The sequence below is a fragment of the Culex quinquefasciatus genome, chromosome 2 (genome assembly GCF_015732765.1).
Source record: "Culex quinquefasciatus strain JHB chromosome 2, VPISU_Cqui_1.0_pri_paternal, whole genome shotgun sequence".
NCBI classification, from domain to species: Eukaryota; Metazoa; Arthropoda; class Insecta; order Diptera; family Culicidae; genus Culex; species Culex quinquefasciatus.
In genome coordinates this window covers 147,551,527-147,572,289 of record NC_051862.1, presented here as the reverse complement: position 1 = coordinate 147,572,289, position 20,763 = coordinate 147,551,527, and the positions used below count along the sequence as shown (strand labels likewise).

At 37.6% G+C, this 20,763-nt stretch overlaps 1 protein-coding gene and 1 non-coding gene across 2 annotated transcripts in view; both read right to left on the bottom strand.

Annotated features, from left to right (window-relative positions):
* LOC6043009 (zinc finger protein ZFAT) overlaps positions 1-20,763 on the bottom strand; it is a 155,230-nt gene that overhangs the window by 53,165 nt on the left and 81,302 nt on the right. The window contains 3 exon segments of the mRNA XM_038254872.1: positions 2,521-2,918; positions 3,003-3,486; positions 3,489-5,003. Coding sequence (XP_038110800.1) covers positions 2,521-2,918; positions 3,003-3,486; positions 3,489-4,968 — 2,362 coding nt within the window. The 5' untranslated portion in view covers positions 4,969-5,003.
* On the bottom strand, positions 19,812-19,884 carry Trnaa-agc. Its single transcript has one exon. It is a non-coding gene; the product is annotated as a tRNA-Ala (tRNA).

Here is a 20,763-nt window from a genome sequence, read left to right as displayed (position 1 = left end):
ATAAAAAAATGCGGCATTGCTATTTGGTGAAAATCGGCCCTGTTTTGATTATTTACGATGTATGCAGCATGTGTACATGTTAAATGGGATCCAAACAAACGAATAGTGCATTGAAAAACCTTTTCTTTAGCTTTAAAAAAATGTCACAACACATTTAAGCTTAAAATTCTCCAATTTGCTCCCAGCCCAGGCCATATAAAGGAAAAATAACTTTTCTATGTTGGCCGTTCTGAAGAGCCACCTCTGAATTTTTGTATGGATTAAAAAGTAAACAGCCTCCAAGGTTACTGTTTTTGAGACGTGTCACAATTAGTTTCATCGAATTTTACACATTCTGTTTACCAGTTATACTAAAATAGTGATCTTTTCAAAAATATCCCGATTCTGAAAATGCTTCAATTTTTAGGAGTTTTTGGAGCCTGCAATGATTCAAGGGGAAAAAATAGTTCAACAAATGATGGTAATTGACAGATGCCCTGATATGACTTTTAACAGTATAGAGCCGTTGGGCAGCCATTCGTCATAGGTTTTAAGTTATTAATTGATTTAGACCGAATCACTCAAGATTATAACCCAAATGGTATTTTCCCTAAAATGACCGATTCTATCAAAATTTATGAACTTTTTCGATTGGGCATATTTAAGAGGGACTTCTGACGATGTTTTGGACACAGGTTTGGATATCTTAAACTTTTCGTTTTGAAGATATAAGGTATGGAATTTAGGTGAATTTTGTACCAAAAATACATCTATTATTGTAGCCCATCAATACCCAATTTTGGCGAACTGCAAAAAACTGTCATGAAAATATTTTCAAAACATACCAAACTAACACCTTGATACATAACAAAATCAGTTTGTTAAATACATTTTAGAATGGAACAATTTTTCGGTGAAAAAATGCACATGTCGCTTTTTTTTGTGGGCCATACTGTAGAACTCAATGTTTATGTTGAAAACAAGAAAATGAAAAAATACGAAAACGATTTTTTTTTTGTTCGCGATTCGATTATTCGAAGTCCCATACAAACCTTCGGATAATCGAAACTTCGGATAATCGTGGCTTCGGAAAATCGAGTCTGGACTGTATCTTGAAAACGAGGCACTTTATCAACAAATCTGTAAAGTACTTTTTGATTGCAAATTCAAATTTACATAACAAAACTAGGTAAAAAATTTATAAAATTTCGATTTTTTTTTTTCAAAAATCACTATTATAATCAAAAGTGTATTACTCGGCGGCAAAATTTTTGACCATTCTTCTCTATAGCTCAAAATCAAATAATACCAAGTTTGGGAAATTGAGTTTTTGGGAAAAAAGATAATTAAAGAATCGGCAAGACTTTTTTCGTTTGCCTATTTTTTCCGAACAACTTTGCCGAAGACACCAAATTGATCAGAGAACTCCTTTAAATGTTACAGATTTTCGAATATTTACGTTCCATTTTTGTATGGACAGCTGCCAAAATTGTATGGAGACTTGTATGGGTGAAGGAATGACACAAAATGACTTCTTTGGTCATAGAAAATGCCCCCACAAAGTTTAAGCCAAATCAAAAAATACAAAACATAAAAATGCTCCAAATCGGAAGATTTCACAGAGAATTTCATAAGTTTAGAAATACTTTTTTTTGCTTAAAATTTAGTTTTCTAAAAAACTATATTTGAAAACCTCGGAAAGCGCCTTGTTCGATTTAAAATACAAAAAAAAACGCTGAAAACCATAAATTTGCCAAAAGCGATATTGTACAGAATTATTTGATCGACGAAAAATAAATATCAATACTATATGGACCTAAGGAAGCGTTCTTTTATTACGTAACGCAAAAATTGAGATTTTAGGACCACCTCCCCCTTTCGTAACAAAATTTTCATACAATTTAAAAAAATGTATGGAACGTAACACGGCCTTTGACCCCCCCCTCCTCATCCCCTACTGCGTTACGTAATAAAATAACACTCCCTATTTTTTATTATGAAGCTTTTTTTTTATCCTGTAGGGTTCTCTACGTATTATCCACAATTTTTACTCACATAAAGCCCTTATTGAAATCTATTACATTCGCTTATTATTCAAAATAATTGTTCATGTTTATTGAAATTTACACATTCACAACTGAATGGAACCTAACTATTTTTCGTGAAAGTCGAAATGTTTTATGTACAAAACAAAATATTCTCTCATCACGAAAATAAATAACTAAATAAGAGTAGCAAGAATAGTTGCTGGAGATTAATCCCTTTCCTACGTCCCACTCACACAAATCTACCGGATTAGCTTCCGGAGAATGTTTGTCTCTCGTCTCTGGATTAGCAAACAACTCCGGACGACAACGGACATAAAAAATATCCTCCGAAAATGTTCGTGTAAAAGTTATAAATTTTCATAAACTTTCCGTACCTTCCTCCTCACAACAACCCCTCCCTCGTCCCATCAAAGACCGGTACGCGAAGGCACCATCTGCTCTGGTAAGCGAAAAATTTATCTCCAGAAGCCGTCCAACATTCGGAGATACGTACCTCCGGACGACTCATCAGCAGTGTTGCCAGCCTCCACCGCCTCCACCAACGTCGGTGCTCTCGAAACGGTTTCCGTCCGGCCGCCGACCAGGACCGTCCGCCGCACCATCATCGTGCCCGTGACCGGAGCCGAAGAATACAGATGTGACTCCTTTCCTATTTTATGATCATTCATATTTACTTTAATTGAATCATTTAGGATAATTGAATTTTCGCCCGGAAGATGCGCCCGGGCTGTTGATGGGACTGCTTTTCCGGCAGCGGCGGTTGATGATAACGGCAGCGGCTCCGTCTCCGGCTGCTGCAGTGCTGGCGAATTGAAAAATGTACAATTTTTGTCACGTACGTGTCTGCCAAGTTCTTGGGCTAGCACGAAACTTTGACCGCACTGGGGGCAGCTGGAAGGATTTTTTGACGGGAAAGAAAAAGTTAGGCTTGCGGGAAAAGATAGTGAGAGCGTTGATTCAATTTTGGGCAGTTACCTGTACTTGACTTCGGGATGGTCCTGCCGGATGTGATGTTTGAGCTCAAGGATGTCGGCGAGGTATTGCTTGCAGATGTGGCAGCGTTTGCCGGATGGGTTGAGCGTTTTGCGTTTGCGCGCGGACATTACTTTGTGGGCCGTGGTTTGGCGGTGTAGTTTGGATTCGGCCGGGGTATTGAAGGATAGTTCGCAGATCGAGCAGTAGTAGGTCGTAAGACGGTGCAGCTTTTGACCGTGCTGGAGGAGAAGCATCTTATTGTGGAAGGAAGCCTTGCAGAGGTCGCAGGAGAAGGCGTTTTGAAAGGACCGCTTGACCCGGTTGGTATCTTCGGGGGTTCCCTCGTTGCAGAACTCGTGGTGTTTCTGGAGTTGGACGTTGTAGCGGAACTCATCGCCACAGAAGAAGCAGGTTATTGGGGTGATTTTACGGATGATGATCGGGACGGATCGGTTGATAACGGAAATGACCTCTTGATGGTCCGGCCTAACAGGTGGTTGGTCATTTGAAAGTTCTCAATGCACTCGAACTTGCAGAAGCTGCACCAAAACTTGCCACTGGAGCTGACCTGCTGTTCGTGACCAAGTGAGTTCCAGTGGGTCATGAACTGCTCTTGGTTGTTCGCGTAAAACTTGCAGGGATGACACTGGAACGGAGATTGCAACACGATCCGGTGAACGTTCTTCAGGATGACGTCAAAGCACTGTCCCGGATGATTCAGCATTCGTCGGTAGTGGTATCGTGAGATCAGATGCTTCCCGAGAAGGTGAGTCGGAAGCCGTGTCTTGCAGATTTCGCACTTAGTGTAGTAACACTTGCGCTTCCGCTTGAGCTTCGTTGGTGTCGACGTCTGTTCCGGGGCCAAACTGGTCGTGAGGAAATCATCTCCAAGGTAGACGGAAGGCTTGACAACGCGCTTCGACAGCTCGTTTGGATACTGCGTCGGCTTGACGGCACGTTCTAGCTCGGACTCTTCCTGAGCTCGCTTGATGTGAAGATTCGACTTGAGGTGCCGTTCGTACACAAATCTCGAAGCTAGCTTTCTGTTACAGATACTACACCAATAGGTCGTGTCAAAACTCTTGCTCGGAACCGTAGGAGTTTTGTACTCCAACCGGGTAATCTTCGATCCGGGCACCCACTTACCCTTGGTGTGTCCGGGAGGCGGCGAGAAGCTTTTGTACTCCTCCTCTTCCTCGTGCTCAATGGATTTATCCAGCTGTCCTTCTTGGTCCGGCCAGTGACGCCACTGGGACGACGATGGGCGATTCTCCGGCTTCCACTTACCACCGGTGTGAGTCCTCGGTGGAGCGTCAAAGTCTTCCTCTTCATCACTTTCCTCGTCCGACGGTTCCGGCGATTCGTGGTGGAAGAATGTGTAGATGGAGTCCTCTCGCTTGTTACCACTGATGTCACTAACGGCCTTCATGAGCTTGTCCGAATCGTGGTGTGGATCGATCCAGTCGTCTTCTTGTTCATGCTCCTGATCGGGATCGGTGGTGGACAGCGAGCTTGTTGGCTTCCGAGACTTTGGACGGCTCGGAACGCTTATCTTCGAGGCCGATGTGTTGAGATTCTTTTTCGAGCTACTTTGCAGTTCCAGAGACGAAAAGAACAGATCCGCTCCCAATTCGTAGTCATAATTAACCTCATTTTTGTACTCGGTCTTACTGTCCGGTCGCTGCACCGGATCAGCGTGAGGCGCTTCCAAGTCATAGTTAAAACTGTAGTTCGGAAGCTTCTTGTGATGATCCGTGTCCTTAATACCTTCACCGAAATCGAACGACCCGTAACCATGTACGGAACCAATCCGCGAACTAGATCCACCGGCAATTACCGTTGCCGGTTTCGACTGGACACAGTTCGCCTTCCTGTGCTTGATGTAATTCTCCAACCCCACCACGGTACGGCCACATTTGTTGCAAAGGTGGGTATCGTCCAGCTCGACCTCCTCGTGCAGCATCATGGCGCTCCAGTCCTAGTGAGCTTGTCGCTGGGGGCCTGGAATGAGTAAATCAAAGTTTCGGTTTGCATTTGAGGGGAAAGTGCACCGTAATTATGCTTCAACTAATGGAGAGAAGCGAAAGCAGTGGCAGCAGTTTTCAAGGTGATAAAGAACTTTCTGATAAATATATCATGTAAAAACATTTATTGCCCTTACTTGGCACTCGCTCGGAAGTCGTCGTCGTCGGTCCGGTTAGGCGACGGTCCGAAGAGAGTCTGGAACAGGGTTGATAAAATATTGGCCCCCGAAAGGAGGAACATGATGACGATGATGATGTTCGTGTTCTCTATCGAGACCCTTAGATGGACTCAACTGGAGCATTGGAATGGAGGGAATGAGGTGGCCGGCCAGGCAAGTTCTGGATACACTTTTCCAAAATGATTCCATTTGGCCGGAATCACTCTGCTGGTGCAGAGTAGCTGCTAGTATTCGGCTATTAGCAGCAGAGTCCTTGTTCCCGGGTCTGTGTACGTACGTCGTCATCGTCGTCGTACTACGTCGACCACTGGAGAAACACATCTCTGCAACTCTTGGAGCCAAACATACAGAACATATCAGACCTGGGCCGAGAGCTGTGTGTACCGTTGCTGGTCTGGGCTTTTGAATATATATGATCCCTTAGGAGGATGATTATACTGCCATCTAGAGCTTGTTATGGTCATAAAACTGAAATCCTTATTTTGATGAATGGCCAAAGTTGTTGTCTAATTGTTGGAATAAATTCTATTTGATATATCACATGGTGGTTATTACACAAATTTATGTACACACCACACAGCGGCACACATCTAAACTAGCGCTTGTTGGAATAGAAGAGGTAGGCCCCACCCCTGCCGAAACGAAAACATTTTCACCATCTCAAACGCAGTACTGCTCCGTTTGCACTGAAACTTTGTATGAGCGGTTATTAGAAGGGTTCATTTTTGGAAATATGATTCTTCGTTAAACATTGCTAATTGATTTGATCAAAAAAAAATTGTGGATGTTCTTTTCCAACCCAACTAAATTGACCTTTCAACAATAGAGATACCTCAATCCAAACTCCAAACCATGAACCAATCTAATGAAAATGGTCTAGTTTTACGCTCTTCGTTTGGCAAGCGGAAAGTTTTGCAAAGGTGTTGTAGCAGCTCCTAATGGAAGGAGCGGAGACCATCTCTCATATTCGAGTGACAGGACCTTCGAGGTTGTTTGCCAGGCCAGGTTAGTTCTCCAGGTTGGCATGTGTGTGTGTGTTTGGTTGGTGTTAAGTTATAATTTTGGATGTATTTCTGCAGTCATTAGCATGCGCTACCTTATTATTAGGCTTAGTAGTTTTTCACTATCAAAAAATTGCAAATTTCAAGGGAACCCTAATTGGGTAATTCTCCGCCAACTCACACAGCAGTTGCCCCGACCCCTCTTCGATTTGCGTGAAACTTTGTCCCAAGGGGTAACTTTTGTCCCTGACCACGAATCCGAGGTCCGCTTTTGTTATATCTTGTGACGGAGAGGCGGTACGACCCCTTCAATTTTTGAACATGCGAAAAAAGAGGTGTTTTTCAATAATTTGCAACCTGAAACGGTGATGAGATAGAAATGTGTTGTCAAAAGGACTTTTATGTAAAATTGTACGCCCGATTTGATGGCGTACCCAGAATTGCAAAACAACGTATTTTTCTTCGAAAAAACTCTTTTATTTTGAAAACTTTGCTTATTTCCGTTACTCGACTGTAATTTTTTTGGAACATGTCATTTTAAGGGAAATTTAATGTTCTTTTCGAATCTACATTGACTCAGAAAGGTCATTTTTCATTTAGCACAAAATTTTTCATTTTGAAATGTCGTGTTTTTCTAACTTTGCAGGGTTTTTTTAGAGTGTAACAATGTTTTACAAAGTTGTAGAGCAGACAATTAATCACGAGTTATCGCGATTTTACGAAAAAAAGAGTTTTGAAATGTTGGTCGTCGTTGATCATGGCCGTTCATGTTCAGCCGCGACAGACACGGTCGACGAAACAAAAAGAAATACAAAAAGTAAGTTTTGTTCGTAAAATCGCGATAACTCTTGATGTTTGTAATGGGGCGTACAATTTTACATAAAAGTCCTTTTGGCACCAAATTTCTATCTCATCACCGTTTCAGGCTGCAACTTAATGAAAAACACCTCTTTTTCGCATGTTCAAAAATGGAAGAAGTCGTACCGCCTCTCCGTCACGAGATATCAAAAACTGACCGCGGATTCGTTATCAGGGACAATAGTTACCGCTTTGGGCAAAGTTTTACGAAAATCGTAGAGGGGTCGGGGCAGCTTTTCCCGATTTCGTGTGAGTTTACCCATATATATAGAATTACCCATATAATTTTCCAAAAAAGTTTGAAAAAATTTCACTTAATTTGAACGTAGGTAGCACAAGAAACGTTCTTTATGGATGGGCACAATATATATTTTATTTTGAAACAAAATGTAGGGTATGCGAATTCATTTATTGAACTTATTTTTATATTCAACTAATATAGCTTAAAAGTTGTTGCACAATTGTTGTTGCAAATGCATCTATTTTAACTTTTTTCATTTTGTTGAATTTCTTATCAGAGCAAAATTTAACAATCTTTTTAAGTCAAAATGATAAAAATAACCTGATTTTTTTGCGAATTTTTTTTTGTTCAGTAAACATATTTTTACGGTTTTCATCTCACTTCTCAAAAGCTTAATTTGAAACAAAAATTATTTAATCTGTAACAAATTCTTCAAAATGTTACTCAAAATCTGAGCATAACACAAATAAGTGGTATTTTTTAACTTCCATGGGAACTATCCCCCTAGCTTTTCAAGTAGGTATTGTGAAAATTTTACAAGATTCAGATTAACTCTGAAATTTTCTTAAAATGTGATTTAAAAAAAAAAACGTTACTTAATCCACCCTTAGGTGGTTGGTGCCTTCCTCTCATTCAAAGGGTAATGCTATCCAAAATAGACACGCTCGTGGGAAGGTCTTTAAATTACCTATCTAAAGATAGGTCGCATGATATATTTGGAATACGTTTTCATCTAAATATCTGAGAACTAGCCTCCAAAAGTGTATAAATAACTCTTAAGTGCTTATAACTTTTGATAGGGTTGTCAGATCTTCAATTTTTGGACGCGTTGGAAAGGTCTTTTGATTATCTGTTCAACGACGGGTTGCATGATAGATCCGGACAACGTTTTCATCGTGATATCTGAGATCCGGCTTCCAAAAAGTGCATAAATAGCACTTAATTGCTAATAACTTTTGATAGGGTTGTCAGATCTGCAATGTATTGGTCGCGTTGGAAAGGTCTTTTAAATACCTTTCTAAAAATGTATAACATGCTGGGGTTTCTTACAAAAACCACCCTTTTTACAATCTTCCGGACTTTAGTCAAAATCGTTTTTTTAGTATAACTTTTGAAGTACTTTACTAAACTTCATAATTTTCAATAGGGACTCATGGGACCCCAAGACGAATCGAATGAGACCAAAACGGTCCAAATCGGTTAAGCCAGTGCTGAGATAATCGAGTGCATATTTTTTGTGCACAGACCCACATCCCTACACACACACACACACACAGACATTTGCTCAGAATTCGATTCTGAGTCGATAGGTATACGTGAAGGTGGGTCTAGGAGGTCTAATTGAGAAGTTCAGTTTTCGAGTGATTTTATAGCCTTTCCTCAGTAAGGTGAGGAAGGCAAAAAAACATTCTATTCATTAAATCTTGATAAAATCAAGCTTGCAAATCAAATTATACCTTTAAAAAATAGATTTGATTTTGATTTGATTTGATGTGAAAACCAACAGGGACACAAGGATGACCTATGTAGTGGTTGCCTAGAATTACAGTGGCTCAGACTTAAAAGGAGCATTTTCAAATAAAAAACGTTACTTAATCCACCTTTAGGTGGTTGGTGCCTTCCTCATATTTATAAAGTCAACATTCAGTAAAAATAGCAACATTCCCCCTTAACATGTTTAACAAATCAACTTTATTACTCATTTCTTTTTATATGGTTCGCAGACCATCAATATTTCTGGCTCATCGGCAAGGTCTGATAAAAAAAAAACCTATCCAACGATAGTTCGCATGGAAGATTCAGACAATATTTTTATCACAATATCTGAAATCAAACCTCTAAAAAGTGTATAAATAACACTTAAGTGCCAATAACTTTTAATAGGGTTGTCAGATCCTTGATGTTTAGGCTCATTTGAAAGGTCTTTCGATTATCTAACTAACGATGGGTCGCATGATGGACCCGGACATCATTTTTACTGAAATATCTGAGATCCGGCCTCCAAAAGTGCATAAATAACACTTAAGTGCCAATAACTTTTGATAGGATTGTCAGATCCTTGATGTTTTAGGCTCATTTGAAAGGTCTTTCGATTATCTAACTAACGATGGGTCGCATGATGGACCCGGACATCATTTTTACTGAAATATCTGAGATCCGGCCTCCAAAAGTGTATAAATAACACTTAAGTGCTAATAACTTTTGATAGGGTTATCAGATCTTCAATGTTTTGGGCTCATTGGAAAGGTCTTTTTAATACCTTTCTGAAAATGTATAACATGACAGGGTTTCTTACAAAAACCACCCTTTTTACAATCTTCCGGACATACGCCAAAATCGTTTTTTAGCATAACTTTTGAAGTACTTTACTAAACTTCATAATTTTCAATAGGGACTTATGGGACCCCAAGACGAATCGAATGAGACCAAATCGGTCCAAATCGGTTAAGCCAGTGCTGAGATAATCGAGTGCATATTTTTTGGTGCACAGACCCACATCCCTACACACACACACACACACAGACATTTGCTCAGAATTTGATTCTGAGTCGATAGGTATACGTGAAGGTAGGTCTACGAGGTCAAATTAAGAAGTTCATTTTTCGAGTGATTTTATAGCCTTTCCTCAGTAAGGTGAGGAAGGCAAAACCTTTAAAAAATAGAAGTCACGAAAAACAAAATATGTTTTGCTAACAATTCTTCAAATGGTTAGTATCACACTTTTCAGTTGAAAACTAATAAAATTTACACAAAAAGGTCTTTCAAGATGAAATATCTTTGATGTTGTTATTTCAAAAATTTGATTTGAGAAAATATATAAATTTCACGGGATTTTACGGAAATCTTCAAATTTCATGAATTTCACGCAGTCCGTGAAATCATGACAATTCACTAACTTATTATAAAAAATATAACGTAAAATGTTTTCTAATGAGGAAAATTTATTTCTTGAAATTGCAATTTAAAGAGTATTTAATACAGTCAATCGATTGCAAACCTCTCGAATTTTTAATGTATTGTATAAATGAAATAAGAATTGGTTTGATGTACATTGTGGCTTGATCAATGGGACAGAATTAGAAAGGGCTTCGTTCTGCATTCAAATTAATTTATTTTGACACTGAACCGTTATTTCAGCACTTCATCTTCTGCATTCTGCATGGTTGGATATGAAAAAAAAATGAAAACTAAATTACAAATTTCAAGCTCAATTTTCCATTTTTAAACAAAATTACCAAAAATGCAATTACATATATAATAACTGTTTTTCTACGGTAAAAAAATCTCAAAATATCTATAAATTCATGAAAGTATCGGTTTTTCTAGAATGTTTCGTAAATTTTGATTAAGGTTCCCAACATTTTTTGTTTCAAAAAGCTTCTAAATGTTCTGTTTGATTAAAAATACAGAAATTGACGTTATTCTTTGATTATTAAAAATCAAAATTTTAAACAATTATTATTTGCATTTTCTATAAAAATTGTTCCGTGCCATGTTTCTTAATATAAGGGTGCAAGACAATCCCACTAAATATTTCGCCACCAAATCCCCAGAAAGCAAAAAAAAAAACTATCTCTCCACCGAGTGCTGGCTCAATGTCCCCAAAATCGCTGCGCTCAACTAGTGGGCGATCCCAAGGCAAGCCAATCTGAAATATCAATCAGAACTTTGATCCCATAAAATATGTATACGAGCGAGACGAGAGCAAACTACGCAAGCGACACCAGAATTATGACGAAACGTTGAGCAAACCCTGCTGCTGCTGAAGGCTTCCAGAGGGGCAAAAATTCATCTAATAACATCTTTGAATAAATTATGAATAAATAAGGCAACGCGCTTTCATTCAATCGAGCATGCATGGATGGAACCGCCGTCGTCGTCCAACGGAAAAAGAAGACGAGATAAGCAAGCAAAACATGTCCCATGGATCTCCGCAGGATACGACTTGGGGCTGGGTGGTTCGTCCTCGGCGCTGAAGCTCGTCGAAGGACATGCCCAAGCCCCAGCCCCCGTTTCCACAGCTAGCAGGGTGAGTGAGGAGAAAATATATCGCATATTACTTTGATTGGATGGGATGGATCTTGCCGGGGCACAACACATCAGGCCACATCAAAAACAAGCACAGCTGAGCAGAGCTCGGGCTTGCCATCATAGCCAAAAAGTCGTTTATTCTCTCTCGAGTGGCAAGCAAACATAAGATGCTGGGCGCAGGCATGCTTCGATGGATAAATGGGCCCTCCCGTCCGATGTGGTGGGGGGAGGTCCCAGGAATGGGCCAAGGGAGCCTGACCGGGAGTGGGGAGGTAGCGACGAGGGCCATAGTGGAGAAAATACGACCCTGGATTGGAGATCACGGTGGGGTTTTGTTTGGTTGGAAAATGTACTGCCCAGCTGGTTTTAATTTTGCTTCGTTTTTTTTCATGTAATAAATCAATTTAAGCAACTTTTTTTTTACGATTTGCTTAGTAATGTTTACTCGCTCCTTTAATTGTATTAAATGAAACCATTTAATCATAATAATTAAAGCATTTCTTCAAATCTTTATAATGTTTTGTCATTATTTTTTCAGCAATCAGTGTGCTTAGAATTAATTTAATTTTTTTTTTGTGTTCTTAAAACTTAATAGTTTTATCGAAAACAAATCTACAATCCATATTTGTGATGATTATTGAGTTTTTAATAATTGTTTCATTTTCAATTAAAGTGATACAACTTTATATAAAAACACATAAATTCATCGACCACACTTATGACACATGATTAAACTTCGCTGCGTCTGTCTGCGCTGGTCCCAAAATAATTTCAAAAACGCATTTTTGTTGAAAACGTAATTTTTTTATTAAACGGAAATTCACAATTAAACTTTAAAAAATGAAATTCGCAAAATAAATGTTTAAAAACAAATTCGATTTTGGATACGTATTGGATGAAAAAATGCCATTTTTAGAGCAAAGGCATTAATAAAAATTTGAAAATGTTTTTGACAAAATCACCGCTTCTGAAACATTTGAAAACAAATGTCGGAATTAAGCAATTCTCCACTAGAAATGGATGGAATTTTCTGAACGATTTGATGTCTTCGACAAAGTTGTAGTTTGTAAGGACTATTCAGAAAAAAAGGTACACGTTTTTTTTGCGATTGTTGAATAAATTTTTTTCAACAAAAATTCAATTTCCCAAAATTCGTATTTTTTTAACTCCTTACCCAGAGCAGAATCGAGATTTTTTACGTTTTTCTACATTAATCAAATTAGATCGATCAAATTAGATGAAATTTAAATGGTTATAAGTTAACAGTCTTTATAAACTAATGCAGGTTGAACCAGGTTAAAAAATGCATAGTTGCAGAGAAATTTAATTTTGAAGACAAAAATAAGTGGTGCTCAAGAGTAACCATGGGCTTTAGAGGGTTAGTATTTGAAATTTTTTGGTGTTTGAGGGCACAAAAAACAACTTTTGAGCCAAAGCGATGGAGATAAGTTTTGCCGCCGAGCTATGACTTTTTGAACAAAATGTGTGTGTTTTTTTTTTGAAAAAAAAATAGTTTTCATATAAAAAGTACTTTACAGATTTTTTGATAAAGTTCACCGTTTTCAAGATAAAGCTGCTTAAAGTTTAACTTTAACTGAAAAATTTCCTTTCGATTTTTGAAATAGTGTCCATGATTGTCCATTCCTGAAAATATTTTTTTGAATACAGTCCAGACTAGATTATTTGCCTTGGCAAAATTTCATTTCGGATAATCGAATCACGATTTTTTTTTCGATGTCTTATTTTTGATTTTTGAGCTTTAGCATGACCCTTAAGCAACTGGGCAAGATGGCGGACAAAATGACGGTGATGAAATAATGAAAAATGCATTTTTTTATTTGACTTGCAATAAACCATTCAAATTTGACTAAATGAGATCGCAAAATTCGGATTTGATGTTAAAAGTAAGAAACTAAAAACAAAAACATGATTATACGAAGACCCATACAAACCATCGGATAAACGAATTTGTGATAATCGAAAATTCGGATAATCGAGTCTGGAGTGTAGTTTAAATAAAATCCAATAAAATTGTCTAAGAGACATTGAAGATTCGACCTCTGGTTACTGAAAAATAGCGAATAAAAGAAAAACAAACAAGAAAATTTAAGATTTCTCAGTCTCATCCAAAAATTCCCACATTTTCTAATGCCAATATCTCAGTACCTAATGGTTCAATTTTCAATGTTGAAAAATGAAACATTTGTGAAATTTTATAATTACAAAAAATATTTTGAAAATTTTGGAACCAAGACTAACATTTAAAAGGGCGTTATATTGGATGTTTGGCCCTTTCTTTTTCTCACTGCGCGGATAGAAATTTTGTTAGCTAATCCGGTAACTCTTTGTTTTTGAATTCGTAAACACTGTAATTTTAAATAAATAAATAAAATAACCTTTGCCCAAGAAACCAAATCGATCTAAAAAACCATTCTCAAGATACAGTTTTTTTGAAAATTTTAATAGCCTTTTTGAATGGATAGCTGTCAAATTGTTTGGAGACTTTTTTTTTCAAAATGTCTTCTTTGGACATAGAAAAATTACATCCAAATCAAAAACACAACAAAAAAAATCTTTGTCTCAGTATCAAGCCTTAGCGAATTGCTGAACAAAGTAACAAAAAAAAAAAAAAAAATAGAAAATAAGCATAAGCATAAGCATAGGTGCCCACCCGCAGTTGCTACTCCGTTATTGACCAGGACCTCCAGAAGTTACATCCACGAGCCGTGGAAGATAAGTGGGAGCTATCTTTCCTCGCTTCGCAACTTCTCAAAGGCCCCTATCATGCTGATCAATACCGGCGCCGGCCACGACCAGTGGTAGGGTCACGGGGAAGTGGATGGGAATGTTAGTCCGATACTTGAGTGATAGAGACCGCCCAATCGACTGCATCTCCGACAAAGTATCACATGAGTTTTGAGGGGTTAGTAGATGGGTATGAGGTCAGGATTCACGAGTGGCAGTGATGTGACCATGAGCATTTTGTTTATCGGTTGAAAATTTTAAATCTTAGGTAGCCGGCTGCGGAAAGATAGATAATTGATTATTTAAAAAGTTTTTTTTTATCGAACGCGTGCCAGCCGAGCAGTAGTGCTATGGGCTGAACTTATCAGTATATATTTACTGTTTTTACAATTTAGATATCGCGAGCAAATTTCAAAAATAGTAAATAAATGACGCTTTACTCTACATAAAATCGATAGTTTGATAAGTTAATACTAAAACTGCCGATTGTAATAAATTTTACGATTATTTACGACGAAAATTATCGCGAAAAAACATGACTGCGCGTCCCCAGAAGCACTGCACTTATGATGTAATTATTCAATTATAATAACCAATCACCCCATGCACACAAACAGCGACACAAAATAAATGAAAATAAGCATGCAAAAACAAGACAGCGCGTCCCCGTGGTCAGCGCACTAATCAAAGTAAACAAAAAAAAAAATAGAAAATTCTGAGAAATTCTAGAGAACAAGGGAAAAAAAATTCACTTCAAACGCTTCCAACTTCATTAATTTAAATAGGGTTCTTCAATACAACATTTTTTTCCATTACCGTTTCATTCAAAATTCATGGAAAACGGAAATAAAAACATTCGAATTTTGATGTCACATTTATTGTGATTGCAAAATGTGATTCTGCAATCACATTGAAATGAATGGTTGTAAACATTTAGAAACGTAGAAAGTTTAATTTGTAATAAGATTTTAATCGAATGTTATTTTTCTAGTGATATAGATATTGTGCTTCATTTTTGATATTCTGAGTTACGGAAATTGCTTTCCGTATAATTGATGGATGCCACCAACATCATCAGCACAGCCGACAACAGTTATCTAAACTGCGAACAAATCATTACTTTGTTTATCTCGCCGCAATTAAAGCAAGTTGCTCGATTAATGCTCAATAAGCAAAACCTCAGTACCTCATGTATGAGGCTCTGGGGACTTTTCGATTACAATAAAATTAGAACATTTTGGACAGTCTAACTAACCACATCCGCGTTATTAATTTCGTGAAATCTCCCCCTCGATCATTGAAGTTTTATAATTTCTGCAATATTTTGAATTGTTACAAAGTTTTTGAAATTCAGAAAATGCATATTTAATAAAACGCGATTAAGCGTTTTATGTTTCAAATCAGTGTCCCTAGAGAACCCACCCATCTCGTGGGTGGTTGTTTTTCCCCGGCTGCCGTCAAGCTTTTTCTATGGCATTACTGCTGTGCACGCGAGCAGTCCTTCTTGCGCTCTATATCTATAGAAACCAACATTTTCTTGATTGAAGTTGAAGCTTTTTGAAGCTATTAGGAGCTTGCTCATCAACCCAGCTCTACCGAGCTGGCTGGTTCGTCCGTCCGTCCAAACATGGTGGGCTGGACCAATCTCGACTCGACTCTGCCGATGATGCTGATGATGATGGCTATGGAGCTGCTGGTGTTTCTCATAATAACATAAATATCGAGAATGGCAAGCGAAAGAAGCGAATTTATTAGACTTTTCCGAAAAACGGCATCAAGCTTTGGGCTGGCAGCCAAACGAGCGACCATTTTTTTTGCTAGGGCGGTTTGAAACAGGGTTGCCAGTTTAGTTGATTTTAATTTTATTATAATTCACAAAATTGGTACAAAAGGTTACTTTCGACCTTAAAAAAAGATAATGGCTTCAAGAACTTTACATAATTTCAATATTTTATCTCAAAAACAAATATTTGAAACTTATCTCAATTTATTAATACAAACTGGCAGCTCTCGCCAGTCTTCAATAAGCTTCCAATCTCTCACGAAAAGCACAAAACAAAACTCATTTGCTGTGGCCACCGGGAATGAGACGTGGCCGGGGTCTACTGGGATGGCGAACCGGCATCCCAACCCTAAAAGAAACAACCGAAGAAATCTTCCGACCCCAAGATGTACGGTGTCAATCTTCGTTCCATCCATTTCCATAACCGTAATCATATTTCGTGCGAGATGTGATATGGTTTTGATGCCCTCATCGTCCTCCAAGAAGACTTCTTCATCTTGACGGTCTCCCAGGGCTTTTGCGCGCAGGATAGGGCGCCTCTATTTCACGTTGATCGATTCAATACATATACGAGACACGTCTTCCGATAATGTTGCAGACGAGCAACGACGTCGTCGATGTTCAGAGCGTTATGTTGCAAAAGGGACTGGGACGGGATGGAAGAAACGGGGGTACACAACATAACGTAACACAACTGCCGCACTAAATATAAACAATAACTTAGGATAACCCTCATAAGTCTTGTACGTGTTATTGCGCGCTCCAGCAATATCGTATACCATTGTTGTGTTTGTGTGTGACTGTTTCTTAGGGCACTATACACTCTGGGAAAACAAAACAGTTTTTGACGCAAAGTGATATCGAAAGGATTGCTTTCGTAGAAAATTGAACCCAATAGTTTGGTGTTTACAAGATGGTACGTAAATATCCGAAAATCTGTACTTGGTTTCTTTGGCAAAGTTGTAGGTATTGGCTAGGACTATTAAAAAATAGGTATATGGAAAAAATGGCCGATTTGTAAATTAACTTTTTCACAAAAAAAAAACCAATAAAATTTTGAATTTTTGGTCCTTTACATGTTTTAAGGGAAAAAATCATAACTTTTGAGCTATAGAGAAGCATGGAAAAGAAAAACTTATTTTTTATAACTTATATTATTGGTCAAATTTTCAATGTTTCATAATGAAAAAAATGTGAAATTTTATGATCTCTACGAACTTTTTTTTGAATTTTTGAATCAAGACTAACATTTCAAACGGGTATAGTATTGAATATTTGATCCTTTTGATATGTTAGTCTTTTAAAATTTTCAAAATATTTGCCTTGAAAATTGGACAATTAGTTTTTTAGATATTGGATGAGACTTGAAAAACTTTAATTATCTTATTTCTATTTCTTTTATTCGCTTTATTTCTGCATTCACAGAACCAATCTTCAATTTCTTTTAGGAAATTTTACTGGAAATTTGTAGAACTATTTGAACAATCTAGGGAACTATTAAATAAAAACGTTACATAATCCACCTTTAGGTGGTTGGTGCCTTCCTCTCATTTATAGAGTGATTCCAACCCGCCTAAAGTGTCCACATGGTTTATGGATCTCCCCTAACGTGATCGCAGCACCTAAGAGGTCCTAATAAAAATAACAGACTACCTACAGACTTTTTGTCAAGATTATACAGACACGGCCTTTGAGGAAAATGGCATCCCTCTACACGGCTTTTTCGTGGCGATCAGACCCGACCAGTTGAGGTTATGTGAATTCAGACCATTTTTTAAACTGCTTGTAACTTAAGATAGGTAAGTCAGATCTTGAAAATTCTTACTCCACCTAAAAGGTATTCTCATATGCTTTCTATAAATATATAACATGTGAGGGTTTCACGAAAAAACCCCCTTTTTTACCATAATTTTAATTTAATATGAAACAGTTTTTTTAACATAACTTTTTAAATACATGATAAAACTGCATGAATTTGAATAGCAACTTAGGGGACGTTAAGACGGATCGATTAAAACCATTCCGGCCAAAATCGGTTGAGCCTGTGACGAGATATTCCAGTGACATTGATTTGGTACACATGTCTATATACAGCCAAACACACAGACATTTGCTCATCTGGTGATTCTGAGTCGATAGGTACAAATGAAGGTAGGTCTAGGAGGTCTAATTAAAAAGTTCATTTTCCGAGTGATTTTATAACCATTTCTCATTAAGTTGAGAAAGGCAAAAAGAAAAACAGGATTTTTTCAGATAAAAATCAATTTTATCTTGAAAACGAAGATATTTCCGATTGCAAATTTGATTTTACAATAAAAAGAAATTTCTTTAAAAGAACACACACACCAATTTCAACTCTAATACCGGTTTTTTGTCCTTTAAAACACATTAAAGAATTTTATAAATTTGAAAATATTTATTATGAGATTTTTTTTTGTGAAAAAAATTAAATAAAATTTAGTAAAGTTACAGATTTTTGAATACTTTTCGGACTATTTTTGTATGAAAATCAAAATCAAATTATTCGCTCTGCATCATTGCCTTGGCGTTCCCGATTACGGGATTCCTACTCGAAACTAGGTGTCCGAAGGCTTGATTGTTGAGGCAATTGCAAACCTCTTATTACACCTAAGCTTCCATCCACCCCGGGATTCGAACTGACGACCTTTGGATTGTGAGTCCAACTGCCTGCCAGCGACTCCACCGGGACAGGACCCAGCGAGACGACTCCTACACCTGGACTGAGCTATCGACCTAACCTCTAGGTTAGACCGGGGCCAACATTTACTTCCCCATCCGACGGAAGGCGTGATCAGACAAATCTCGTCTCAAAATTTGCCACCGGGACCTTCTGGGATCGAACCCAGGCCGACTGGGTGAGAGGCAATCACGCTTACCTCTACACCACGGTCCCCCCCCCCCCCCTGTATGAACAGCTGCCAAAATTGTATGGGGGCTTGTGTTGGTGAACTGATAACACAACATGATTTATTTGGCCGTAGGGAAGGACCCCACAAAATTTAAGCCAAATAAAAAAAACAAACACACCAAAAATAAAAATGATCAAAATTGGCCGATTTTTAGAGAATTGTTTCCTTCAATAATTCCTCAAATAATTAGGAGGCAAAACAAATTTAGCTTTTAATTGAAATAGTCATTTAAATCAGTTGTAAGCTATATGAAATAGTTTAAATTATTATTATTTTTTTTTGAAGAGATCAGACAACATCAAAAATAGTTCTTGATTTAAGGCCAATACACTCCTCGCAAGAAAAGGGGTCATGAAATGGCTTTACGAACAGCATAACAAAGGAGAGGGAACGGTCCGTGAGTCACGCTAGGTTATTTTTTGAATACTGAATTTTGTATTGACAAATGTATCCGTTTATTTTATCAATTTATATTTATTAAGAATACTATTATTCCATTTTTTTTATTTCGTTTTGCTTATTCAGCTTTTATTTATTTCATCTTTTTTTCCTATTTTTCATTTTCTTTTTTCTTTGTTACCTTATCATTTTTGTCCGATTTTTCCCCTTTCCTGTCTTCAGTGTTCACATTAGTCGACAACCGGCCGAGAATTGAGATGACTTTGAGAGACGCGTCGGCTCAGTTTGGACGAAACAGAATTGTAAAAAAAATAGCAGCAAAAAAACAAACAAACTGGCCGAAGCACAGCCGAATGGGAAAAATCTTTTTCGCCATTTCCGGGGGACGTATTTATGGTTATGCTACGACACAACACAGTTATCTACGATAACGAGTTGGCTCCGGTTTGATTGGATGGAATTGCGTGCGGCTGTTTTGAGATGGGTTCAGATGGGGTTTTTTGGGCTAGTTCTGATTTGGAATGAAATTGTTAGTTTTTAAAATGTCAGTGGTAGAAATGCTAGAAGCTATTTTACTATATTTGTAAAAAAAAGTAAAACAACTAAAAAATACTTCTTGGAGATGCGGGGCATCGATCCCCGTACCTCTCACATGCTAAGCGAGCGCTCTACCATCTGAGCTACATCCCCTGATTAATATCATGTTTCAGAAAGGCGACAAAGATATTTTTTTTGATTCCAGATTCGAATGGTACAAATGTTTCTTTTTGTAATATTTAGGTTTCTTGTTAATTTCAGTTTTCATTCTTTTTCATTTTTTAATTGATACGAAGAAACTTTCTTTACATTCCCTTTACAATGTATATAGAATTACAATTAGCTTGTAACAGAAAACTTTCTTGAAAGACAGTTAGCTTGCCTGTCGAACAAGTTTGAAACTTGCCTGGTTAAATAACACATAATCGGACCATCCATAAACCACGTGCACATTTTTTTAATCTCAGACCCCTGCACGCCGCTTTCCTTGTAAACAATTGCCCATTAGGGTGTAATATGGTTGTATGGAAAAAAATAAAGTTGTCCAAATTTAACTAGCACAGCAACTTTTTGGTTCCTTATAGAGTCCTTATGAACTCCCCAAAGTTTGGTAACGATTGGTTTAGTCCCCACTTTGCGCAAAGCGATTCAATTTTCCATACAAATTTGTATGGGAAAAATCATTTTTTTGAATTATGATATTTAAAAAATCCACGTTTTACGCTATATCAAAACCGGATTCATATTCGGATGCTCTGGAATGTGCTCTACAACTTTCCCGAAGAGTATGGTGCTAACTTGCTCCTATAAAAGATACAGCGTGTTCAAAACTCGTCTAAAACGTGTTTTTGATCGAAAACACGTTTTAGACGAGTTTTGAGACGCTGTATCTTCTTTCAGGAAAAGTTAGCACCATACTCGGGAAAGTTGAGCACATTCTAGAGCATCCGAATATGAATCCGGTTTTATATAGCGTGAAACTTGGATTTTTTAAATACCAAAATTCAAAAAAAATATTTTTCCCATACAAAT